The sequence below is a fragment of the Chlorocebus sabaeus genome, chromosome 10 (genome assembly GCF_047675955.1).
Source record: "Chlorocebus sabaeus isolate Y175 chromosome 10, mChlSab1.0.hap1, whole genome shotgun sequence".
Classification (NCBI taxonomy): Eukaryota; Metazoa; Chordata; class Mammalia; order Primates; family Cercopithecidae; genus Chlorocebus; species Chlorocebus sabaeus.
The window spans coordinates 87565691-87592942 of NC_132913.1; the positions used below are offsets into that span (position 1 = coordinate 87565691).

The window sequence follows — 27252 nt, forward strand, 5'->3', positions numbered from 1 at the left end:
TGTGTGTACATATCTGTCTTCATCATTGATCTGTAAGCTCCTTTGGGGCCAAGAGCTCTGGAGCCAGGAGATGTAAGTTCAAATCTTAGCTCAACCAGGTACTGAATAACTCTGTGATTTAGTGAGTAGCTTACCTCTCTGTGCTCACATTTATTTTTCTATAAAATGGTGATAACGAAAATAGAAGTATACACTGCTTAGGGCGATTCTGAGAATAAAAGGAGTTAATACATGGAACGTGCTTAGAGCAGTGCTGGGTATACGGTAAGGGTTCAGTAAGTGTAGCTTTAACCACTGCCAGCATTCCCCACAGACCCTGCCGCATTGTCGGTGTTTAATGAATGTTTGTCAAATTATAAGAAAAAACATTGCCCTTTCTGTAGGAATTGCCCATAGCTGAAGAGATAGGGAAAGGAAAGAAAGAAAGGGAACACATGATATTTCTTTTTCAACATTGGGGAGTTTGTGGTAAAGTACTTGGGGCTCTGGAGTATAAAGAACTATGTTTGATCTTTTGTCCAAACCCCTCTGGGATTTGGGATTTGCCAGCGGGCGGTTGCGGGGATGGGGGAGCAAAGCAGTGTGCTCTGCAGGGAGAGAACCAATTACAGTGTGCTTGAAGAGGGTGGCATTTATTCTGCTGAACCTCTTTTCTGCTTCACATAACGTTGGCCACTTCACCTTTCCTGAGACGTCTCTGAGGATGGGCATATTTTAAAGGCTTGAGCTTACATCATCGCATCTTAAAAGAACGGAGTATAATTGAGTTGCTGATACAAGTAGGTACTTGCACCAGGTCCGGGTCGCCCACATCTCTATGGAAACACATGTTTGCTTTAAAGCCCAGCAATCAGAAGCAGATCCTTATAGGAGCCAGCGTTGGGTCACTTTTAGAAAAAGCCATTTATTTGTATTCTCAAGTCAGCAGAGACCTATGAAATGAAATAATTTCAAATTAAATAGAAAAACCATGCCGTAGGTGAATGCTAATAAAGCCTGCCGTGCGTCCTCCTCCCTCTGTGCTTGCACTGCCTTAGATCTGCCGCATTTATTTTAGCTGTCCTTTGCTCTTTTGTGCCCATTTGCATTCTGCTGCTGTGGGGAGGTGGTTTGGCACTTTATGCAAAAATGGTTAATCTTCATTCATAAGCATTTGCCAGTACTGAAATGGAAAATTCAAAGCTGGGACTGCCATAAAGTGCGCTTGGTGTTCCTCTCTGCCGTGTGCGTGCAGCATATACAACAGTGTGCGCCACACAGATGCCGCTGCCTGCCGTACGAGCACTCAGCACTCGGGGCTGTTGAGTGAAGATGTTCTCCCATGAAGGTCTCAAACTTGCATCAGCACACCTTGCCCTAGATCTGTTCAAGTGATATTGTAAGAGATTGGAAGCTTTTATCTGCCTCTGAAAGCAGGCCTTTTCACATAAGTATTGACTGTTAATGACCTGTTTAAATAAAACATTCAATTTTCTTTCTTCCCCCCACAAAGAACTTAGTAGGCAGTGACATTTCTAAACCAAAGGCTAACCCTGCTTTTCAAAAAAGGCCAAGCCAGAGCTTTTAAATGTGAAATTTTTTCTGACATTTGCCCTTAAAATGTTTTTCAGTGAAGTTGTTCTAACAGTGGGTTGAGTACATTGAAATGTCTTTGAATGAAAATGCAACCTTGAGTTTTTTTCTCCAAATTAAACAAAAAATACCAATCTAAGTATCTTCATATGAAATTCATTTCAGTCACCACTGTGTTTCATTTTTTGTGTTTCTCAGTCCTAATAATTAAAGCGACTTTCCTTCGAGGAACAAGAACTTTTATTAAACTATGGAAATTAAACCACAGAAACAAAGAGCAAAAACACTTGAAATTTAAGAGACCTCAGTTGTTACCATGCCAGATACGGAGTAGCAAAGGATGGAGGGAAAAGAAGGAGGGGGCAAAATGGAAGAGAAATTAGGCAATTGAACAGTTAGGCGACAGAAAACATACCTACTACTAAATTTAGACCAAATCTCAGTTTCGTAGAAGGAACAGTTTCCCTCTTTAGCTGGCATGCAAGTGCCCCTGATTGTGCTTAGGGCACTGGATGGTTAGTCTCTCGTTTAAAAGTGACCTATACAGAGAAATAGCCTACTACTGTACATCATTGGAGACGGCGCCCACACCTTTGTAAGTGTTTCCATCAACTCCCAGTGCCCGTACAGACCTGTAGTATATGAGAGCCAAAAGAGACCACAACCTGGAGGCCTGAGACCGTCGTGCCACACTGTGGCCCATCAGGAGGAATGGTGCCCTTTATAGACAGATGTGAAGTTCTTCCAGCTCTCCCTATTGAAACTTACCTGTCCTGTTTCCCATCCTCTCAGAGCACTGCTCTCTGCTAAGGGCCAATTGATGGCAGTAGGAGAATGAAATAAATTAATCTGTGATAGTGCACCTTCTTCCAGAGGTAATAACATGCCTTCAACTAAGTAGAAATGCGTATGTCTCTGAAGAAGCTCATACTCAGAGATACTGTTGGATGCTGTTTTGCCTGAGAGGTTTTTGCTGCTTCTCAAATCACATGGCATAATTGACTTCCTATACACAAGATCAGTGCTGATTCTTCCCCTCTGAGCAGCCGTGAGAAAATGTCTCAGGATCTACATGATCATAGTGATGCAGGATTTTCAATAGCATTGTCTAGGCTACACCAAAGTCAGGTACACAGACACTTTAATAACTCTAACTTAATCATTTAAGTTAGCAATTCAATTAGTTATACCTTTAGACCCCAGAATGTCATGGAGCCACTGGCAGCATCATAGCTCACAAGAAACAATTTGTTGGCTGAGGGCCCACTAACTGCAACTTCACCTGAGTTAGGAAGCTGCAGGAAAACAGCCTTTTTCTGGTGGAGGTGTTGTGGTGAATGGAGTCTCACTCTGTCGCCCAGACTGGAGTGCAGTGACGTGATCTCAGCTCACTGCAACTTCCGCCCCACCTCCCAGGTTCAAGCAATTCTCCTGTCTCAGCCCGTCCCCCCACCAACCTTACCCCCGAAGTACCTGGAACTACAAGCACACGCCATCACGCCCAGCTAATTTTTGTATTTTTAGGAGAGACGAGGTTTTGTCATACTGGTCAGGCTGGTCTCGAACTCGTGACCTCAGGTGATCCACCCACCTCAGCCTCCCAGAGTGCTGGGATTACAGGAGTGAGCCATCGCGCCCAGCCAAAAATAGCCATTTCTTTAAAACAAGTTAATTTATGCCCATTCCTGTGTGAGTGGAGTGATTTCACACTGCAGTTTGTGCGTCCTGCACATGCACAAGGCATTATCGTGGGCCTGTCTGGCCTGAGAAGGCAGGTCCCGGAGAACAGTTTTATTCCCCTGGCGGAGTTCTTACTGTATTTCATAGACAATGAGCCTCGTGACTCATTTATGATGGTTTTGAGGTGTGTTAGCCCAATGGCCATGGGCTTGCTGAGTTGGACTGCCTTAGGTTTGAGTCCTGGCCCTGCCACTTACTATGGGACCTTGAGCAGTTACTAGATCTCTTTAAAAGTGCTTCAGTTTCCACGTATGTAAAAATAGGGATAATCTTTTTTTTTTTTTTTTTTTTTGAGACGAAGTCTCTCTCGTGTCCCCCCATCTGGAGTGCAGTGGCGCGATCTTGGCTCACTGCAACCTCCCCCTCCTGGGTTCAAGCAATTCTCCTGCCTCGGCCTCCTGAGTAGCTGGGATTACAGGTGTGTACCACCACACACAGCTAATTTTTTGTATTTTAAGTAGAGATGGGGTTTCACCATGTTGGCCAGTCTGGTCTCGAACTCCTGACCTCAGGTGATCCGCCCGCCTCAGCCTCCCAAAGTGCTGGGATTACAGGCGTGAGCCACCGCGCCCGGCAAATATGGGGATAATCTTAATTTCTATTTGTAGAGTTGTGATGGTAAAATGAAAAAAAATGTATGGCAAGCACTTAGCAGGGTGTCTGGTACGTTATAAGTTCTCCAGAAGTGTGCTAATTATTATTAATAATGTATTTGTGAAAAGATTATTCCTTAACAACATAATTTGGAGGAAACTTGTCTTCTCCTTATCTCTCTAGGCTTCCATGAGAATTTGTTTCTTGTGTGTAATATTTGGGATTAAGGAAGAGGCTCTTTCTTTATGTTCCAGGATGGAGACACTAGTGGTTCTCACGGTTTTGCTAGTGCATGGCTTGTTAAGCACTGATTGCTGTGCTGCCCCTGCCCTCCAGAGCTTCTCTTTCTGTCTGGTGGGGAGCAGAGTATTTGCATCTTTAACAAGTTCCCAGGTGATGCTGATGCTACTCATCTGGGAACCACACTTTAAGAACCTCTGCTCTGGGACAGTACTTTCCAATAGAAATATAACGTAAGCCACACATGCAATCGTACATTTTCTAGCAGTCACATTGAAAAAGTGAAAAGAAGTGGATGAAATTAATTTTAATATTGTATTTTGTTTAATCCAATCTATCAAATACTACCATTTCAACATATAATCAATATAAAAAGTATTAATGAGACGGCTTATATTCCTTTTTTAGTACTCAGTCTTTGAAATTCGGCCTCTATTAAACCCTTCCAGCACATTTCACTTTAGACTAGCCACATTCAAATCTGGCTTTGCATGAAAATGCCCTGGGAGTAGCTGTTTTTCATCACAACTTCCCCACACCAACTGACCTTGGGGCCCAGAAATCTCACTTTTTCAGAGCTCCCTGGTTAAATCTTTTGATTAGCTGGAAACTCAACTTGCTCCAATCTCTACCAACTTGATCATTTTCCCTCTCTAAGCGATATGTTATGACATTTGGCATTTACCCACTCCAGCTTACATTATGATAATTTATGAAATACCCTATTAACGGCCCCAAATATGCAGTACGATTATTATGTTTTTATAACTCATGGGAAATTTTGCGTTAATAACCTTGAAAATTTTGTTAAAATCATTACTTAAAATGTTTTCTTATGTATTTCCTATGGTTTCTTAAATCCAGTTCAAGGAAAGTGATGTAATACCCGAGAACAGGAAAGTAAACCTAAGAGCATTAATGGGTTTCAGAGAAACAAAAGTGAAACTTTTTTACTGCCTATACAATCAAACAGGAGGGAGAAAGGAGACAAGCAAGTCAGAAAGCGATTTGATAGCTCAGGACGTTGATAGAACTTTCCATGTTTTATGTGATTGCATTAGAAACATAAATAAGTATTTTTAAAACTTTACAGACGGTCATACGTATTAAACTTTGTTAAATTGTATCAGTTGGAAATACTGAGACAAACATATTTGCCAGAATTTCTATTATTTGGGTTTATTTTTCATAAAAAAATGTTTATCTTTGTTCTAAGCTAATAGATTTTCTGGCTACTGTTAATGCATATTCTGTAAGATTTTTGCTCAGTGATCAGTTCAATATACTTTTGTGTTTGAAGTGATTGGTGGTAACCATATTTGTGGTTCATACATTTTATCCTAGAAAAGTATATACAGATGATGTATTAAAATGGTGAAAATCTTTTCTTTATGACTAATATGTTTCCCTAATAAGTTTTAACAATTTCCTTGATTCCTATTTTTCTTTAAGACATACGTAAAAATTAGATGATTGTATCTATATATGTTTGTAATGGTATTCCTGAAATCTAAATTGCAATTTTAGGGAAAAAAGTTTTAAAAAATGTCTAAGTTGTTGAAATGTTGCACCAATATCAGGACTTATATTTCTGAGTATCTTAATTTTGTATTGATTCATTGGTATGTACAGAACATGTATCCATGGACTTGAATAGCCCTCAGTAATTGGTCTGTTCCAATAACAATTTCAAATGATAATAACGAGGAGAAACCAGGTTCTTCTCAAGAAGTCAAAGATCCCTGTACCTTTCTTATAGATTTAAAAGCTCTTGTGGTCGATGCATGTTAAGGTATGAGTATTCGGTCATGTTTGGCAGTGATACACTACCAAGCATGATGACCAAGATGTTAGGGAGAAGGTCTGTTGTGCCCAGACACCTGTTACTCACTGTAGGTCCTAAAAATCACAGCATTAGAGGCTTCTTGGGCTTACCTAGATGTCTGCACCTTGGAGGACTGAGGCTTCATGTTGCTAAACTCTGGGCCTGTCATGTGAAATGAGGTGAAAATATATTGAAAAGTTCCTTGACTAAGATGAAATTGAGCTGACTGGGCAGATATAGTTCATAGCAGAAAAGAGAATCTCAAAATAGGGACACAGCCCAGTTTCATTTTCATGGCAGGGAAGGTCAGCTCAGTAAAGGTAATGAGCACATGATGTTATACAGAGGCAAGGTGGGCTTCCGGACATTCTGGAGGGACTAGTGCCAATGGGAGGGTGCAGACACTCAACAAGGACCTTCAGGACACACTGAGAATAACCTTGCCTCTCCCACAGTTTCCCTAGTGTTTGTGCTTAGCAGTAGAACCCAACGTGACTATCTGGTCACTTAAACTTATAATTCTTTAAGGCAAACCAAATTTATGGTCTGTTTAGATTAAAACCTTTTAACTAGTTTCCCATTGCCTCTTGTTATGCACCAGCTAGCAGAAAGCTGTGATATTAGAAATAGTAAGATTTTATTTTACTGTGATGTGGAGAGCGTATTGGAACCCACCTGGAAGGTAGAGTCTGTAGAAGCAGCCTTCCATATGGGAAAAATAATTGAGAGTAAACTGGACAAGAAATGGGTCCCTATAATTATTTTTATCTTATCTTCCCATCTGAAAAACTTAAAATAGCCCCATTCTACCCTCACGGCCAGCATTTTCCTTCCACAAAAAAATAAAATTATGATTTGAATAAAATTGTAATTAATCTTACTAGCATCAGTCTCAAAGAGGAGTCTTCCTTGAGTTAGACTTTGAGGTCAAAGAGAAAAAGAATTGCCAAGGAAGTTGTGAGTGTGTGTGCGTGTATGTTTTCTTATGAATATAGCTTACAATCCATTGTCACTATGTCTTCAGATCTCATGAATTTTCTGTCTTCGATGGAATTCCTCCCTGATTCCCCTGCGGATTATAACATTTCAGCTTTAGAAAATGCTGCATATCCGGCCGGGCGCGGTGGCTCGAGCCTGTAATCCCAGCACTTTGGGAGGCCGAGACGGGCGGATCACGAGGTCAGGAGATCGAGACCATCCTGGCTAACACGGTGAAACCCCGTCTCTACTAAAAAATACAAAAAAACTAGCCGGGCGAGGTGGTGGGCGCCTGTAGTCCCAGCTACTTGGGAGGCTGAGGCAGGAGAATGGCCTAAATCCGGGAGGCGGAGCTTGCAGTGAGCCGAGATCTGGCCACTGCACTCCAGCCTGGGCGACAGAGCGAGACTCCGCCTAAAAAAAAAAAAAAAAAAAAAAAAAAAAAGAAAATGCTGCATATCCAAACCCTAGACATCAAAGCCCAAATGCAAAACAAAGCAAAAGCTTCTATTAGATTTCACATATCTGTAATGGCAAAATTAGATGTGTCCAGAAGAATCAGCTGATCTGGTCTATTGAAAGGCATCGTGGCTCACAGATTCATTCTTAATGGCACCAAATTCAGCTGTCACCATTCAGTTCTTCAGAGTTCTTAGGTATACCTCTCTCTCCCCTCCCCCCGTCCACCCCCCCATATACACATTCTTATACTATCACACACTGAAAAATTCATATATATACACTGTATGTTTACATAATACCAAAACTTTCATTTGAATAAGAAAGTCAGCCATCCAGAAGTCTTCCAATATAATGATTGCAGACCATCTTGCAGGCTTGTAATGACCAACGAAAGGCTTCACTTTCCATCCATGGCTTGTAAACAGAAGCACCTAATTATTTGTTCTTGTACTTCACACATCATTCATGTTCACTATTAGAAATAATCAGAAAAGAATCCTTTATTTACAAGTGAGTAACTTTCAGGGGCAGGAATAAGTGAAAATAAAATTCAAGTGTTATTTGCCAACTATTAGGTTGGTGCAAAAGTATTTGTGACCTTAGCCATTACTTTTTTTTTTTTTTTCATACTATAGTTTTTATTATGGACAAAAACCCAAATACGTAAAGGAAATAGGAAGTCTTCAGATATCACAAAATGACTTCTTTTTTTGTTTGTTTCTTTGTTTTCTTTTTTTCTTTTTCTGTTTTATTACACTTTAAGTTCTAGGGTACATGTGCACAACGTGCAGGTTTGTTACATATGTATGCATGTGTCATGTTGGTGTGCTGCACCCATTAACTCATCATTTACATTAGGTATATCTCCTAATGCTATCCCTCTCTGCTCCACCCACCCCACAACAGGCCCCAGTGTGTGATGTTCCCCTTCCTGTGTCCAAGTGTTCTCATTGTTCATTTCCCACCTATGAGTGAGAACATGCGGTGTTTGGTTTTCTGTTCTTGTGATAGTTTGCTGAGAGTGATGGTTTCCAGCTGCATCCATGTCCCTACAGAGGACATGAACTCATCCTTTTTTATGACTGCATAGTATTCCATGGTGTATATGTACCACATTTTCTTAATCCAGTCTGTCATTGACAGACATTTGGGTTGGTTCCAAGTCTTTGCTATTGTGAATAGTGCCGCAATAAACATACGTGTGCATGTGTCTTTATAGCAGCATGATTTATAATCCTTTGGGTATATACCCAGTAATAGCATGGCTGGGTCAAATGGTATTTCTAGTTCTAGATCCCTGAGGAATCGCCACACTGTCTTCCACAATGGTTGAACTAGTTTACAGTCCCACCAACAGTGTCAAAGTGTTCCTCTTTCTCCACATCCTCTCCAGCACCTGTTGTTTCCTGACTTTTTAATGATGGCCATTCTAACTGGTGTGAGATGATATCTCATTGTGGTTTTGATTTGCATTTTTCTGATGGCTAGTGGTGATGAGCGTTTTTTCATGTATCTGTTGGCTGTATAAATACCTTCTTTTGAGAAGTGTCTGTTTATATCCTTTGCCTACTTTTTGATGGGGTCATTTGTTTTTTTCTTGTAAATTTGTTTGAGTTCTTTGTAGGTTCTGGATATTAGCCCTTTGTCAGATGGGTAGATTCCAAAAATTTTCTCCCATTCTGTAGGTTGTCTGCTCACTCTGATGGCAGTTTCTTTTGCTGTGCAGAAGCTCTTTAGTTTAATTAGATCTCATTTGTCAATTTTGGCTTTTGTTGCCATTGCTTTTTGTGTTTTAGACATGACGTCCTTGCCCATGCCTATGTCCTGAATGGTATTGCCTAGGTTTTCTTCTAGGGTTTTTATGGTTTTAGGTCTCACATTTAAGTCTGTCTTCCATCTTGAATTAATTTTTGTATAAGGTGTAAGGAAGGGATCCAGTTTCAGCTCTCTACTTGTGGCTAGCCAGTTTTCCCAGCATCATTTATTAAATAGGGAATCCTTTCCCCATTTCTTGTTTTTCTCAGGTTTGTCAAAGATCAGATGGCTGTAGATGTGTGGTATTATTTCTGAGGGCTCTGTTCTGTTCCATTGGTCTGTATCTCTGTTTTGGTACCAGTACCATGCTGTTTTGGTTACTGTAGCCTTGTAGTATAGTTTGAAGTCAGGTAGCATGATGCCTCCAGCTTTGTTCTTTTGGCCTAGGACTGTCTTGGTGATGCGTTAGCCATTACTTTCAATGGCAAAAATCACAATTACTTTTGCACCAACTGATTCTCCTATATGCCAAGTCAAGGGATATAGAACTTATCATTTGTAGGGTGTTTCAATAGACTGGGCACTTTTGTGGAGCATTTGGGAAAGTGCTGCTTTACTGGAAGCAAGTATGCAGGGTCTCTCCTGCTAGCATGTCCAAATGCTTGTGTCAGTGGCAGTGTTTCTAGTATTTGATAATTTGTCTCTCTGGATTCCTAGTTGAGAATAATTTGAATAGTAATAGAGTTAACATTGCATATTACCAAGCTTTCATCCTAAAATCAGCAAAAGATAATGGATCTGAATTAATGCTCTATTTAAGATGTAGGTGTGAAATAAAATAGTGGGGAAGAATCAGAGAATTTTTGCAAGCTATTCCTAGCATGTGTCTACTCTGGAGGTGGGGACACTCTTTATAACAAAAGCAAAAGAATATAAGAAAGTGTTTCAGTGGTTCTTGATTGACAAAAACCATTCAACATGCAAATAGGTGGTATATGTTGATATCTTGGCCTGACTGGCTGCTAATTTCTGAACCAATCTGTTTGTGCATTTAAGTCATTTATTCTCTATTTCAAAAAGATTGAATCCATTAAAGTCTTAAGATCTGTCTTCCATTATAATGGTGAAAGATTTTGACCAGATTAGGGAAAAGAAAACACAACAGCCTGATTTTGGGAACACAGATCTTCTCAGAGGGGGGCACTTTACAAAGGAGATTGGACACCAAAGGCAGAAACCCTGAAGATTTTGAAGAAACAGAAGGATTGTGGGAAGTTTTAAGGGTCCATTTGAAAATGGAGATTAAGAAATTGTGGACAATAAAAATTATGGTGAAGATACATATGTATTGATCTGGAATGTTGCTCATGATATGTTGGTAAGTGAAAAAACAAATTTAAAATGGTTATATTTTGTTGGAGAGTAAGGCAGGAGAGGTGGCAGCTTTAGATATGGTGGTCAGTGAAGCCCTCTTGGAGGAGGTGATACTCGAGCTAAGATGAAGACTGCAGAGGACAGGCACAGTGACTCACACCTATAATCCCAGTGCTTTGGAAGGCCGAAGGGGGAGGATCACTTGAGCCCAGAAGTTTGAGACCAGCCTGGGCAACAAAGTGAGACCCTTGTCTCTACAAAAAATACAAAAATTAGCTGAGGGCAGTGGTGCATACCTGCAGCTCCACCTACTTGGGAGGCTGAGGTGGCAGGATCGCTTGAGTTGAGGAGATCGAGGCTGTAGTGAACTGCGATCATGCCACTGCATTCCAGTCTGGCAACAGGTAGGTTTTCCTTTAGATTTGTTTTGAGACAAGCTCAAAAAAAAGGTTTTGAGGCCGGCCCCCAAAAAAAGACTACAGGAAAGGAACAACCCTGCAAAGATCTGAAATTAGAGCATTCCAGATAGAGAGAAAAGTTGAGGAAAAAAAAGACAAGAAAAGAAGTTGGGGGGTGGATTCTTATGTTTAAACCTGGAGTAGTTTCCTCCTGTTTCTTCCTGCAGTGCTTGGTATTGTTATGTACATATAGGAGAGATATATTCAATAAATGTTTGTTAGATTACCTAGGAGCTGATAAAAGCTTTGAGACAGTGAGGACTGTGATGACAATACTTAGTTAAAATAGGTACAATTTCCCTTCTCTCTATTTTTGACCACCTTTCTTCTACATAATAGGAAGAAACACAATTTAGATAAATTCCCATCTGTCTTTGTCATTTTTCATGTCAATACAGTATGAATAAAAGATTTTACTTTGTCTTCTAAAGTTATTGTAACATGCTTTTAGAACATATCTAAGTCAGATGCCTAGCCTGAAAGTATTTTTACATTCTAAAATGATATTTATGATTATGACTGAATGAAGTTGTTTACTATGTTGGAAGAGAGTAAAAAAATAACACATTGAGAAATCAATTTTAAAACTTAATCTTTTTTCCTTCTTTATAGGGCCTATTCCACTAGAAGCAAGATGGCTGAACTCAATACTCATGTGAATGTCAAGGAAAAGGTAAGATCAAGTTATATATTGGCTCACAGAAACTCCAAACTGGGTAATACAGTCCCTAGCAGGTAAAAACTCAGTTACAATGGAGAAAAGGAAAATAGTTTTGGGGGATATGTAGTAAGTTTGCCACACCAGTGAACTGTTGAGCAGAAAGAATCATAAGTAATGTCTACTGAAAGCATGTTAAGAATATGACGCTCACTTTTTCATTTACTCTTGACCATAATCCCATAAAGAAGATACTGTTGTTATTTCCATTTTACAGAGGTGGAAGTTGAAAAACAGAGAAGTAATTTGGCTAAGTTCACGTAGCTGGTAAACAGCAGAACTGGGATTTGAACCCAGGCAGCATGCCGTTCCACAGTTCATACTCTTCACCCCCACGCTGGGTTACACCTAAGAGCAAGGGTATTATATTATCTCTTCAGAAAGGGACTCAGAGAGACATCCAGTGTATCACCTGGTGGTCATGCTGGGCAGCCTTTGACGTTTCTTTCAATGCTGAGAGTTCATGACTCTGAAAATCCCCACTTCTCATGATTTGTTGGAGACTGATTCCACTTCAGAGCTCTTTCCAAGTCTATGCTGCGTCCTCCACTGAGGGTCAGAATCCCTCACTTGCCACATAGGCTGCCTTGCACTGTTAGCTCTTAAGGATCATAAACTGTAGACCATGAAGATAAATTTGTCCAACCCATTTGTCTGACACCATGGAACTGAGGCCCTAACACTGGTTTGCCAGTGGTTTTACAGGCATGTGGGAGAGCCTAGACAGGAGCCCAAGCCACCACAGTGCTGGTGCACTTTCCACAGCATCACCCCACAGCCTTCTCTGGACTGTAAACAATGTGAGGGCAGGGGTTTGTTTTTCGTCTCTTTGTATCCTCACCATACCAAAAATGCAGAGTGAAGGATGAGAGAAGTGACATTTGTGAAGCTCTTACTATTTTTCTTTCACTTAGCAACGGGGTAATAGACCCAAACACCACTCTAGATGCCAGGGGTATGGCGCTAAACATGTGGATGAAGTTCCTGCTCCCATGGAGCTCATATTTTAGGGCAGGGAAGCAGAGAATAAACACAAGAATATCTAAATGAACACAATTGTTTCAGGCAGTGATAACGACTATGGAGAAAACAGCAGGGTGGTGTGATGAAGGGGGAGGCAAGGGGAAGTGGCTGCTTATGTGGGGTGGTCAGGGAAGCCCTTTGGAGGAGGTGACATTTGATTGAGATAAAGATGGGGAAAGAAACAACCATGCAAAGATGTGAGGACAGAGAATTCCAGACAGAGAGAAAAGCAAAGCAGATGCCTAAGGTGGACTAAGTTGAATGTGTTTGACGAGCCAAGTGGTCAGTGTGGTCCAAGTGTGGCAGACAAAGGTGATTGATGATGGGAGATGAAGTCAAAGAATACCGCTTAGAATGCCGGCTCTCTGTCCAGGTCCGTGGATCTCCAAGGGATCGTGGTTACAATCCATGGGTCCATGAATGTAGATGAGAACAAATACATTTTTATCTTCACTAATAGCTAAATGAAATTTACTAGTTCCTCCAGTCATGAATGTAGGCAAAGGAAAAAAAAAAAAACAGAGTAGGGCTGGGTGTGGTGGCTCACACCTATAATCCCAGCACTTTGGGAGGCTGAGGCGGGTGGATCACCTGAAGTTGGAGTTCAAGACAGCCTGACCAACCTGGAGAAACACTGTCTCTATTAAAAATACAAAATTATCTTGGTGTGGTGCCAGGCACATGTAATCTCAGTTACTCAGGAGGCTGAGGCAGGGGAATCACTTATACCCTGGAGGCGGAGGTTGCGGTGAGCCAAGATCGCGCCACTGCACTCCAGACTGGGTAACAGAGCAAGATTTTGTCTCAAAAAACAAAGAAACAAACAAAAAACCCACAGTAGAGCAGCAGTGCCTGTGATTTTCACAATTAAAAATCACAGACATTTTCATATTCAATTATATTTGTTGCAGATATCCTGAAATGTTGTTTGTTCATCACTACTTCAAACTTACTGTAGTTATAGAACCCTGTTACTATATGATGTTATTTGATGTGTTAATAGAGAAGTACATATATTACTGTAGCATGTTTGTTTTTATGAATATTCTAAGTATATTTCAATGTAAGTAGTTTCCTTTGTAATCACATGCAGTTTATTTCATGAATTTTAAAATGTTGTTTTGAGAAAGACCCCATAGTCTTCACCAGACTGCCAAAGGAGGTCCATGTCCTGAAAGGTTTGGAACCTTGATACCTCCATGTAGGGCATTATTCAGAGAGCAGAAAGAAACTGCTGGAAGGTTTTAAGCTGGAGTATGACTTGATCTTACATCTTCTAAAAATCTCACCTGGCTCCATCAGTGACTGTGCTACATATTTTATAAATCTTCATATTAAATAACCTTTCTGTTTGATGAGGACACTGAGGCTTGAGGTCAGACTTGTCTTGGTCAAAGTCAAACTCTCAAGAAATGTGGAGGAACAAGGATTCAAACTCAGCTGTGTCTGGTTCTAAAGCCTGTACCCTTTCCACATATTACTGCTTCTCAGGGTTTTCCATCAAAATGCCCCCAAGACACAGAAGGACTAATGTGTTACCCCAAGTCTCTGGGCACATGGTCAAAACTAACTTCTGACAACACACAATTTCCTTGGAGTATTATTACATGTTGTCTTAAAAATTGATGCAAAATTTTTATCCATTGTATTTAATAATATATTCCACACATTATTTCAGTATAAAATCATTGTAACTTTGTGATACTTATTATGAAATATATATACCATTCCTAAAATCTTTGGTATCTTCAAAATGATAAATGTCTTTTTGTATGCTAATGAGCTGATCTTTGGCTGAGGGCTCTTGGATATCGTCCAATGGGGGCTGATTGCCCAGGGAACCAACCGGGTGATTAGAGGGTTGGAATTTTCCCTCCACCAAACTGGCAGGAGGGGAGAGAAGCTGAAGGTTAAGTTGATCACTGGTGGCCAATGATGTAAGCAGTCATGCCTATGTAACGAAGCCTCCATAAAAACCCAAAAGGGCTGAGCTAAATACTTGGAGGTTTGGCGTGGTGAACCCAGAGAGGGCATGTTAGCTTTGAACCCCTTCCCACATACCTTGCCCTGTGCATCTCTTCTATCTCATGTTCATCAGTAACCTTAATAATATCCTTTGTAATAAACCAGTAAATGTGTTCCCTAAGTTCTGTGAGCCACTCTAGCAAATTATAGACAGTCCCTGATTTATGGTGGTTTGACTTAAGATATTTTGATTTTATGATTCCAAAAGCCATAGGTACTCAGTACACTCCTGATATTCTTTACTGTTTTTTTTTCCCAAAATATTTTTGTTCTGTGATTGGTTGAATCCACAGATATGGAGCCTGTGGACATGGAGGGCCAACTGTACTTGTGCTGGAATCTGAAGTGGGGGGTGGTCTTGTGGAACTGAGCTCTCAATCTGTGGAATCTGATGCTATCTCCAGGTAGACAGTGTCAGAATTAACACTAGGAGAACTAAGTGGGAGAACACCCAGCTGATGTCTGCTGAAGAATCCACTGCTGAAGGATTGCTTGGTGGAGAGAAGTCCCCCACACATATGGGTGACCAGAGGTCCCCAGAAGTATTCTGCATTGTGAGAGTATAGTAGGAGAAGCTCAGTTTGTTTTTTCCTGTATCTTTACAAACTTATTGGCCATTGAGTAAAAAATAGCAGTAAGATATCCCTTTTATATCGTGGCTTCTTCATATAATGTCTGAACTCACAGTCATATATTCAAGTGAGAATATGTATTCCCCAATTTGAGAAGCTGGGTTGGGCGCCATGGTGCTGACCAAGGATCGGCAGCCCCTTTCCTAATATCTGCTGAGATAGAACAGCTCCTAGAGTTGGACCATGGAAAGGAAAAGCACGTTGAAGAATCAGACTCATAGCAATTGATCCCTGCAAAGCATGGCTGGTGGACAGACCAATATGGTAGGCTCAGCAGCCAACATTAGAGCGTTAGAATGTCTTATTCAAAACAGAGGTGGCATCATGCCAATGAGGGAAAATAGGCTGATCTGTCAGCACACAGATCATGGAGGTTCAGTGTGAATGCTCCATGCATAGGCTTAAGAGCCAGTCATTCCACTCCTCATGAGCAGTGTCAGATGTCCACGTGACAGTTAACAGTAGTGTTTTCCCACTGCATTTCCATAACTTATCAAAGTGTTGGCACTATTTTGAAAGAGGGTGATGAAAATGGAAGTAGTGCTTCTGTAACTTATTTAGTGAATTCCATCTTCCCATGTCAAAAGGTTAATCGATTTCTCAACTCAGTAAAATAAACCATAATAAACAACTGAAAATTCTGATGGTTTATAATTTTACATTGATTTATTTTAGTATACTTACTGTCTTTAGTTATTAGCTTTCATGGCCTTTTTATGATTAGTTTGTTTCTCAATCTGTCGCACAGAGCAATGACATTTTAATTATGAAAATTAATAATAACAACTGTTATGTCTTAGAGTACAAGATTGTAGAGCTCAGATACAACATCTATGTAGTGCCGTTGATGCAGTATCTAGTCAAGCACTGTGAGAAATTAATTACTTCATAAGAAGTGTTGGAATCAAATGAGTTCATCAGTTGTCTCTAGTGGGTCCTCTATTGGATAAATTCGAGTAGGTGCTTTGGTGAGGAAATGATTCCTGCCCTCATGCAGCTTTTAGTCCAAAGGAGCAGGTGGCTAATAATTTCAGGTTTAATATTCAAGACAACTGAAAGTTAAAATTGACAATCATTTTAACTGTTTCATTTAAAAATATCTCTATCTTGTGGGATTATAGCAATAAGGAATTAAATTGAAAATATGGTTGCAATCAGAGTCTGGTCTCTTGAGCATTACATACATCCCCTGCATGAGTGGACCCCATCCACCTTTTACACCTTTATCCACTGCCACATCTCCATGCATCTCTCAGTCGCCACCCTGACCTTAAATATGTCTGCATCCTTTGCAAAGGCTATTTCCTCTGTCTGGGATGTCCTCCTCAGGGACTCAGCTCTCTCCTTTCTCCTGCCCTGCCTGAATGATTCACCCTTCTTCTGTCATTCACCTTGTACTTCTGTGGGGTTCTCTGCGTTCTCCACTGCAGCTGTTATTCCAGGGAGTGTAATTGTCGGCTGTGGCTCCGTCTCACTGTGTGAGACTATGTGCTTCTTGGAGGCGGTGAATGGTTCTTACTATTACTTATTCTTGGGTTTGATACATAATTGACCCCCCAGATAGAGTTAGATAAGTGAATGAATAATGAATGAATGAACATGCCTGCTTGAATTGTTAAGTTCTTTAGAGACTTCATTTCCCATTTACGATGTTTTGCAAAATCTCAAGTCTTCTTGAAAAATGAAATGTAGGTTAATGGAAATGTCATCTCATTTTAGTACTCTTTTTGCTATTAAATAAAGCATGTTTTAAATTTCTTCTAAAAACAGAAACTTGGGTTACTTATGTTGACTACCTGTGGTTCTTCAGAAAAGTTGTATGTTTACATAATCATACAGGTGGTCTCAGGTAGGCTTCACAATACCAAATGAGGTCCTTTGCTGAGTAACCGGTCATATCCCGCTGCACGAAATAAAAAAGTAAAGAGAGAAAAAAATTCCCCAAATGTCACTTTGAGAAGGTGAGATATCAGAACAAAATCTTTGGGCTAATCTGATCTTATATATAGGGCATATTCATTTTTAATAGCTTCTTTTCCAAATAATGTATTTTTAAAGAAATTGAACACTAGAAATTTATAGATGATTTCAATGTAGGGCTTAATAGTCACCGTTAGATTATTTCTGTGTAAAATATGTGGGTACCAAGGTAAATTAGATTTACAAATGTTTAAATGTAATTTTAACTGAATAAGAAAGGATTATTAGAACTGGTATAGACAAAATAGAAATTTTAGTCAGATATTTTTAATGCATTCTCATAAATCAGTTTAAATAGAATACAATTCAGCAGTGAAACTTGATGATGGAAAGTAAAGAAGTTCCTTGCGAATGGGGTTAATAATTGCAAAGTGTCCAATTATGCACTGATAACTAATTCCAATGAGTGGTCCCCAAGCCACACTGGAAGACGCAGTACACTTGGGAGGTGACATCCAACAAGGTAAGGCTGTGGAAAGAGTGTGGAGTTTGGAGACAGAAGTCAGAGATTATTAGTTGAGCGTCCTGAAATAAGCCACTTAACTTTTCTGGGCCTCAATTTCCTAATCTGTAAATTGGACATGAAAATAAAATCTGCCTCACAAAGTCATCAAGTACAGTAATAAATGTAGAGCTGCTTTATGAGCTCTTAACAATATAAACTAGAAAGCATCTGGGGGAGCTTATCTGTTTATTTCACAATTAGAAAATGGAAAAGGAGCTCTACATCTCAAACATTTTTGTTTGAGGCCAGGCACGGTGGCTCACACCTGCACTTTGGGAGGCTGAGGCAGGCGGATCACCTGAGGTCAGGAGATCGAGACTAGCCTGGCCAACATGGCGAAACCCTGTCTCTACTAAAAATACAAAAATTAGCTGGGTGTAGTGGTGGGCACCTGTAATCCCAACTCCTCAGGAGGCTGAGGCAGGAGAATCACTCGAACCCAGGGGGCAGAGGTTGCAGTGAGCCGAGAGCACGCCACTTCACTCCAGCCTGGGCGACAGAGTGAGACTCGGTCTTAAAAAAAAAAAAAAAGAAAAAAAGTTTGAAACTCAAAATATAAATTCCCATAGAACCAAGATTAGAAAGAAAAAGTAAAAAGAAAGAACATAAAAGTGGACTTGACTTTTTCAAACTTTTATAGCTATTGCTGAGCCTACAAAAAGTAAGCAAGACTAGACAATATGATGATGATGTAGAAATGGGGAACAGCTCAGACTATAATGCCATTGCTGAGCTGCACCACTCACTGGCAATAGCTTTTAGAGCTGTTAAAGTTATAGAGTTAAATTGGTTTATAAACAATAATTGTATAGAATCATTAAAATAAAAAAGGAGGAATAGGAAAAAGGAGAAAAGTCTCTTGTCCAGAGAGGTGACATATTCAATATCTCTTCAGATAATGGGAATAGAAAGTGTTCATGTCTGCGTGTCCTAGTGTCTGTTTTAATTATTATTAAAAAAATTTTTTTAATTATTTTTGAATAAATATATACTATTTTATTATTTTTTTCATGTAACTCTTGATTTGCATTTTACAAAGTAGTGAAGTATAGTTCAGATCTTTATGTGGGGTGGAGTGTGGTCAGAAAAATCCAAGCATTTGGTACAGAAGAAACCCATCGTTATGCATCTTTTAAACATTAACTCCATTTAATAGATAACTCGCTTCATGGGATTTGCGACAAGTTTTAATGCTAAGTAGTTGTTTTGAAAGTGCAAACCATGCAAGCTTTTGGGAAAATTTTGCAAGAGTGTTGAAGTCAATTTAGTCCAACCCTTGGATTCAAACAAGAACACAAGCCACACAGCTTTCAGATTTCACCATGGAACAGGTTCTTGTCATCATTTTCTCATAGGAAAGGGTCATTAAATTTCCCGTTCACAGAAAGGAGAAACATTGACAATAGTTGTTGCCTAATGCTTACTTACAGAACTGCTGTTACTGTTGCTTGGCAACTAGAAGAGATTAGACAAGGAGTCTAAAGGAACTGAATGAATAAATGGAAATGTCAGCATCAGTTTCAGGGGATAAGAAGAAATTTACTATTGTAGGATTAGCATCGCATTGCTTTTTCCAGGCTACATGATTGGAATTCACAGTGTTTCTCTCCTGCTTCTCCTGCCTCCCCACCCCCACTCCTTGCAGTCTTTCCTGGTAGCCCCTGTGCACTGTGGCTGAGAGGTATATATAAGATAGATGGTTAATGCTAAAGAATACAAGAGCATGTCAAAAATGAAACCCTTTGGCAGCAGGAAACAGTAACTCTGTTCACAATCCCTTGGGATTTATAGGTACTTTACCAACATTCTAGTTATTTCTCTCCATGATCCTTTGTAGTAAATTATTCAGTTTTTACAGCGAAGAAAATGACAATGTTGGAATGCTGTAACAATAGTTCCTTCTCTCCTAACCTTGCACACTGGAAATCTGTTCAGATAGATTAGACAGACAGGTAGACAGACAGATAGATGCATAGACTCAGACCTTAAAATTGTTATTGCTTGTATTATTATTAAAACCACATTTTCTCTGTAAGTCATTGCTCCTTAACTTGATTATAAGCTCCTGATGGACTTTTGATTTATTTGTGTACTTAATAGCTCCTATAATAATAATATCATAGACTTTGTGCCCCCCAAATATTGACTAATTAATCAGTGTTAAATAATTTAGTCACTATTGTCTAATGGTAATTCTCAACTTACGGGGAGGAAGAAGGAAGTGGGACATGCTTCCTGGGTCTAGGGAAAGTATTAAAATGTCAGTGGGGGAAAAAAATAGGTATAATTAGAAAAAAAAAAATATTCATTTTCTTTTGAGTCCTCTAAGAGACAGATTCCAAGATAAGATGGGATTAGAAGAGATGGGGAAGAGGGTAGGCAGCCAGAGCAGGCAGGGAGAGGCTTTAGACTTCCATACAAAACTGATAGCTTGAAAGAAGAGGGAGAAGAAAGGAAAATCGAGCAGAGAACGTCTCAAACTTACAATGCAGTATTGAATTTCGGCAGGCTGATGAGGAGTGTTTAGGCCAACGTTGCCCACTGGAGGAATGTTCAGAAATGAGCTTTCACTAGTCCCCAGCCTCCTCAGCTGTTAACTAGCAGCCTTCTTGGGGGAGTGTGGCTGGGGTGTAAATGCACTGGGGGACCCAGAGGAGTGGCAGAGGCTGTCAGTCAACTGTATTGATTTCTGTAGCTGCCACAATACCCGAGTGTAACAACAACAACAAAATATATATATATAAAAAACAAATACATATATATATATATATATATATATATATATATATATATATATATATATTTAAAAAGGAAATTGGAATACCTATTTTGGAATTCAGTTACATGAGAAAAGCTTGACATTTTTATGTTTATTGAAAAGGATAAATTAAAAGTTTGAGAACCATCATTGTAAAGTAATTAGTAAATTAAAATGCAAACTCTAGAATTTCCCATCCTTTAGCAAACCAAGTCATACTGCCACTAGTATGGGGAGTCTTCTCAACTTCTAGGGTAAACAGTGATTCAGTAATCTTATTGTCCATTAAAAGTATACTTTGTTTCAAACCACATGTAAAGTAACAAAGGAACATCATTATACTGAAAACCTGTGTCCTTTGTGTACAATGTGTATACATTGTATTTATTCTCTTGGCTTCCATGTTTTAATCTGCTAAACGATGGGAGTTCACCTAGATGAACTCCAAAATCCTTGGCAACTCTATCATTGGATGAACCTGTGGTCTTTCCCACCTCCTACGCACTGGCACTGTGAAAGACCAAAAGGGAGACTGTGCTGCGGATCAGAGAGCATGGGCACCAGCCTGAGTCCTGATACAAACTGGTTGCCTCAGGTTGAACTTAGCACATAACCTCTCAGTACGTCAGTTTCTTATAAAATAAACAAGCCTGATTGAACCATCGTAAAAGTCCATGTATGGTTCACTGGCATAACATTTCTGATGCCCTCTTGTCTTAGGGATGCTTTGGAACTCTGCTTCTCAATCCTTGAAGGTAATTATCAAAAATATATTGAAATGATGATTTAGGATCAATTATATAACTTAATGTTTTTCTTTCTTTTTAAAAATACTATGCTAAGCACATTTAACATGAAATTTACCCTCTTATTGTGTTTTTAAATGCCAGTACAGTATTGTTAGCCATAGGCATAGTGCCTCTAGAGCTTACTCATCTTGCATAACTGAAATCTTATACCCATTGAACAGCAATTCTCCGTTTCCTCCTCCTTCCAGGCCCTGGAAACCACCATCCTAGTCCCTGCTTCTATGAGTTTGACTATTTTACATGCTTCATATGAAGGGAGTCATGCAGTATTTACCCTGTGCCAGGCTGATTCCACTTAGCATAGTATCCTCAAGATTCATCAGTGTTGTCGCACATTGCAGGGTTTCCTTTTGTAAGGCTAGATAATATTCCACTGTGTATATATACCACATTTTCTTTATCCACTCATCTTCCAATGGACAATTGTGGTTTTTAAATTTTTTAGTGGCTCAAATTGTAATTTTAGGAATTTGGCAAATGCTGACTGGTTTTCATTCTTTTTTACTGCCTTTAGAGGAAAAGCAAACAAATAAACTCATAAAATCATTGGGAAAACAAGATCTGGCCAATCAGATGATAATTTTGACTGGTGTTCAAATCATCATGCTCTTTTTTAATTGATCAAACCTGTTAAAATAAAAAATGTAGGTGAACAAATAAACTCCCCTCAAAGAAACAGAGTGTGTGCTTCTAGTTTCCATGGTGTTTAAATCATCAGCTTCCTCCACACCACAGTGAAGAAATATCCAAGGTTAATATAATTTAGAGATTAACCCAACTCCCTTATTCTGGTATTGACTAAAAGGTAATTAACTCCTTTATTCTGGTATTGATTAAAGGGTAATAGTGACTTATGCCTTTATGGTACTCTTTATCTGAAAAGTTCTGTGAATCAGCAGGAAAAAAAAAAAATCCCTCAGGGAGAGTGAATGTCAATAATTACCATTTCTGCCCCCCCCCATCCCCGCCCCCCAGTGGAGACTTTAAATTGCAAAGAAAATGAGAAGAAAGATTTTACTGAATATTCTAAGTTAGAAGCAGAAAATTAAAGTGTCTTAGTTTCTACTCTGATTAAAATACCAGAAACAAAATGCCTTGAATGAAGATAACATTTTTTTGTCCTCAGTAATAAATTCAAATATAGAATTCATGAGTGATAGTAGCCAGACAGAATATTTACCTAAATCCTAATAATATGTAGGCATAACCAGCTGGCTGAAAACAGACTTCCAGTGGACTCAAGGACTCAGTGTACCCTAAAATTATGTGCAAGTCTAACTGGTAGTTCTGGGAAAATATGAGAAGAATCAAGAACAATTATAGAAAACATGTAGGTATATACTGAATATATGCTAGCCAAATGGGCAAAATGAGATATGTATTAAGCTCATTGCTTGTTTAAATGTAGATCAAAGAGACTGTTGCTAACAATGATTTGATAGTTATATGTATATATTTAAACTTCCCAGTGTCAGATTAAAAATCAAAATTCTGATATAAAAAGTTGATCATGGACTAAATTTAAAGATTTAAGAACTTTAGTTCATTTTAATTTTACTTTTTTGTGTGTGGGAGACTGAAATTTTATTATTACTCAAATCAGTCTCCAATTTTACTATTTCTTTAGATAGGAGAAAAGTCCATTTGAATATCTCTTACTCTGTAAGTCATCAGCTCATTTCTAGGAATTAAAGAAGTTGTATCTAACATAAACTATCGGTTTTCATTTAGTATTATTATAACTGTTAACTAAATTTGCTTTTATTCCAAATGTTCAGTGACTGGACAAAGTACAGATGAAGAATTGGTAGAAAGAAATCTGGGTTGTTGATTTTATTATCTTTAACTATTTGAAGCCAACCATGTTTTTCAAAGAGACAACAATAGTATCTTCCTGCATTAAAAGATGGAGCCTGCCTCTCCCCTTAAAACCGGGCAGACTTTTGTAGCTGGTTGACCAGTATAGTAGGAAGGGAAAGACTTTTCCAAAGCCAGGTGATTCTGCTACTTCTTCACCAAGTGGGATATTGCAGTGGCTCTCTGGTCTGCCATGTAAACAGTCTGACTGTTCCACCATGCTTCAAGGAAGCCCAGACTAGCCCATCAACACAGACCACTTGGAGAAACCTTGAGACTGCACAAAGAGAGAGAGGCTCAGACACACCCCATCTGTACCAGCATCCCTCTCCCCCACCATCCGTCTCCATGAGAGACCCCGAGGCAGACTATTCCGCCAAATTCCTCCCTAATTCCTAAGCCACAGAAATAGTGAAAAATAGGTTGTTGTTCTGAGCCACAAAATTTTGGACACTTGTTATGCAACAGTGGATACTTGGGATACCCTCTTACAGAGAGAGTGCTCGCTCGCAGAGTTTTGCTTTACAGAAAGTAAAACTGTTCTAAACTAGAACTGCTATTTTTGAAATTATAATATTATATAAATAATGGAGAGGTGTGGGATGTGTAGTTAGTACACTCAGGTAAATGAGTTGACAGGTGAGCAGTTATACCTAAAAAGAGATCTGTCCTGTGCCACCTTCTCTCCTTTGTCTCATCCAGTGTCCCTTACCTGTCTATGACTTTCATGATTTCTCACTCACGGTTCTCAATTCTGGATGGATATTAGAGTCCCTGGGAAAACTTTTTTTTAAAAGGAATGCCAAATCCCGGATTTGATAATCTGGAGTGGGGCTCAGGTTTAGCTAAATTTTGAAAAATCACCAAATAATTTCGGTTTGCAGTCAGGGTTGAGACTCACTTTGATGCTGATGGTGCCAAAATCTCTATCCCTGGCTCAGTTCTTTTCTGGAGCTCCAGATTTACAGATTCAGCTGCCTGTTAGATATCTGGACATGGATGTCTCACAGGCTCCTGAAAGAGTAAAGCTACCACCACTGGTCCCTTCTCAGGAAATGATCCCACCAGCCACATAGACAGTCGAGCCAGAAACCAAGGAGTCACCCATGTTCCTTCATCTTCCCCATTCCCTGCATCTAGTTAATCGCAAATCAATTGCTTCCTCCCAAGAAATTTGTGATTCTTTTTCTACACTGCCCCATCTTGGTCCATTTCTCTCCTCTCCTGGACACTGTTGGAATCCTAACAGGCATCCATTTGATCTCCTCCAACACATTCACAAAAAAACTGGAATGACCTTTAATATGCAAGTGTCATGTTCCTCTCCTGAGTAAAGCCCTTCAAGGGCTTGCCCTTAGAATAAGCCTCAAAATTATAATAAGGCTTCCAGGGCCTTGCCCACTTTTGCCTTGTGCTTTTCTTCTCCAGCGTCACCCACAATCCCCCTCCTTTTCATACTTAATGCTCCAGCAATCTTTGACCTTCATTCCTTTGAGCATGCTCTTCCAGTCACTCAATCCTGTCTGTTCATAGACGTTGTGCCCTCTTCCTGGAATGCTCCACCTTCCTTCCCATTCCCCTCACCTAACTATAGTGCTACTAGCCCATCGTTCTTGGTTTAAGCTAACTTCAGTCCTTGGAGGGGCTTCCCTTACCCTCTAGACTAAGACAGGTCCCCTGTTATAGATGCCAGAGCATCCTTACTGCTTCTTCTATAGCATTCATCAAACATTTGTCTTCCTAGACTATAAACTCCAATACATCTGTCACTGCTGCAGTCCAGCTTCTGAGTCTGTGCATTGCGACTGACTGAAGAAATGACTGAACAAGTATTAAAAGATTAATTTCAACTTTGAGGGAAGTTTTTATGATAATACTCTGGCCTCTATTCTTGGCCATGGCCTATACAAAATTCAGATAAACAAATCTAAGATATAGAGGATGTTGACTAATTTTTAAAATGATACAAAATTGGAAGGAATGGCTGAAACATTCCTGTTTATGATAGGACAAAATTCAAGGTTCCAAAACATAACAGCTGGCTGGAGTGATGAGTCAGAACTTACATACTGAAATTTAAGAAAGATGAATGTAAAATCCTACCTTTGTGTTCTAGTCATTGCACAAGGCCAGGGAACACTTGTCTCAAACTCAGTGGAAGGAGAGTTAGTAGCAAGTAACCTGCATTTGACCTAGTGATTAATTAGTGTGGCTCCTAAAATTGTGGATGTCACCTTAGACTCCTTTAATGGATAAACGGGGTCCAACCAAGGCAGGTGCAGGTCTCACAGTGGGTGCAGGTCTCACAGTCGTCTGCTCTAATCCAACCACTTCTGGAGCAATGTACTTCTCTTACAGCACCATATTTTAACAAGATACGCTCAGAAGAGCTTGATCAGATAGTAAAAACTTGGGAAGCACAGCTTATGAAAAATTGCAGAAGAGCATGTTTACTCTATAAAGATGGAATTGTGGAGAACACTTTAGTTCTTTTTAAAAAGCAAAGGGCTGGACTGCAGAAAAGGGGTTATACTTACACACCAGCAGGCAGGACTGGGACCACAGACTGGCAATGTCCAACACCCCTTCTCTGAGCATGTCCTTATCATCCACTTCTCTCATCGTCTGTCTTTAACATCTGTTCTTTCTCGTGCCTTAGCCTCTCTCTAGTCTTCCAATTCATCCGCCCCCGTTATAGACCACAGATGCCTTCATCAGCCACCTTAGTGATATGCAGCCCCTGTGTTTCAGAGCCCTAAAATCTACCACTACATTTCTTACAGTTTGTAACCATGGATCGTTCCTTTGCTCCTGCTTCTGGCTTGTTGAGAATTGTTGGGGAAAGCCATGCCTATCGGCACCATAACAGATCTGTGCAGTCCAGCACCGTGGACCCACAGGCCTGCTGAGCAGTCTGTCATTCATCAAGTTCATTTCCTACCTCATTCCCGTAAGGGCAGCTCTAAACCTTTCTCCACTTTTTAAGCCCCAAAGCGAATTCTGAAACTCTTACACAGAGGAATGGTTTCCATAAATTTTCGCCTTCACAATCTGAAATTTTTATTATGTCTTCACTCTCCCTTCTTCTCCTTTTCTCCTTTCTCTGAATTCTTAGAAAAACAGAAGAACCTCCCTTCCATTCCACATGGGTTTTGATGATGTTTCTCTTATTTCCAGTGGAAACTCATTTCATAATTTATCTCCTCTCTTACCCTCTTCTAATTCTTTCTCACTGCCATCTCCTTCCCTCCATCAGTGAACACGCTCATGCACTTTGGGGAGATTAATTGTGCAATGACTGTTTTAAGATGGATTGGAGAGAGGAGAAACTAAGCCAGAGAATCCCATTAGGAGGCCTTTTCCAGAGTCCAGGTGAAAGACAGGGGAGCCTGTCCAGATTAATGAAAGAAAGAATAGAGAGCAGGTAAGATTCTGAGAGGACGTCGTTACCAGAACGATGTGCTAGTTATTTATGACTTTGCCTTATTTTCCTTACTCTTTTGTCAGCTCGTTGGATGCAAAGATTAGGTCAGATTCATTTCACTTTCCCTCACAAAATGTGGCTTGAATGAGTGAATGGCTACAATTCCCCAAACCTTTGTGGAGAGGGTTGCCATCTGGAAGGTATATTTTTTTAAGAGGTGATAGTTGGTGGGATAGGGAAAGACATCTTATAAGGAGGGAGGAAGAGAAGAGTAGGCCTTTGTTTCTCAAAGTGTGGTCCATTGCATTCATTTCCGGTTGCTGCTGTAACAAACTGCCACAACTTCAGCAGCTTAAAACAACACACATTATCTTCTAGTTCTGGAGGTCAGAAGTCTGAATGGGTCTCATTGGGCTGAACTCAAGGTATCAGTTCTGGAGCCCTGAGAAGAATAATCTTCCTTGCCTTTTCTAGCTGTTAGAAGCTGCCTGCATTCCTTGGTTCGTGGCCCCCTTTCGTCTTC

General features: G+C 39.8%; 1 protein-coding gene across 9 annotated transcripts in view; it reads left to right on the forward strand.

Moving 5' to 3' along the window:
• The window catches only part of SPATS2L (spermatogenesis associated serine rich 2 like), a 171939-nt gene that overhangs the window by 70296 nt on the left and 74391 nt on the right, over nt 1-27252 (forward strand). For all 9 annotated transcript variants that reach the window (XM_007965779.3, XM_007965777.3, XM_038001792.2 and 6 more), the window contains one exon: nt 11611-11671. In XM_007965779.3, the coding sequence (XP_007963970.1) occupies nt 11633-11671 (39 nt within the window). In that variant the 5' untranslated portion in view covers nt 11611-11632. The remainder of the gene's footprint in view (nt 1-11610; nt 11672-27252) is intronic.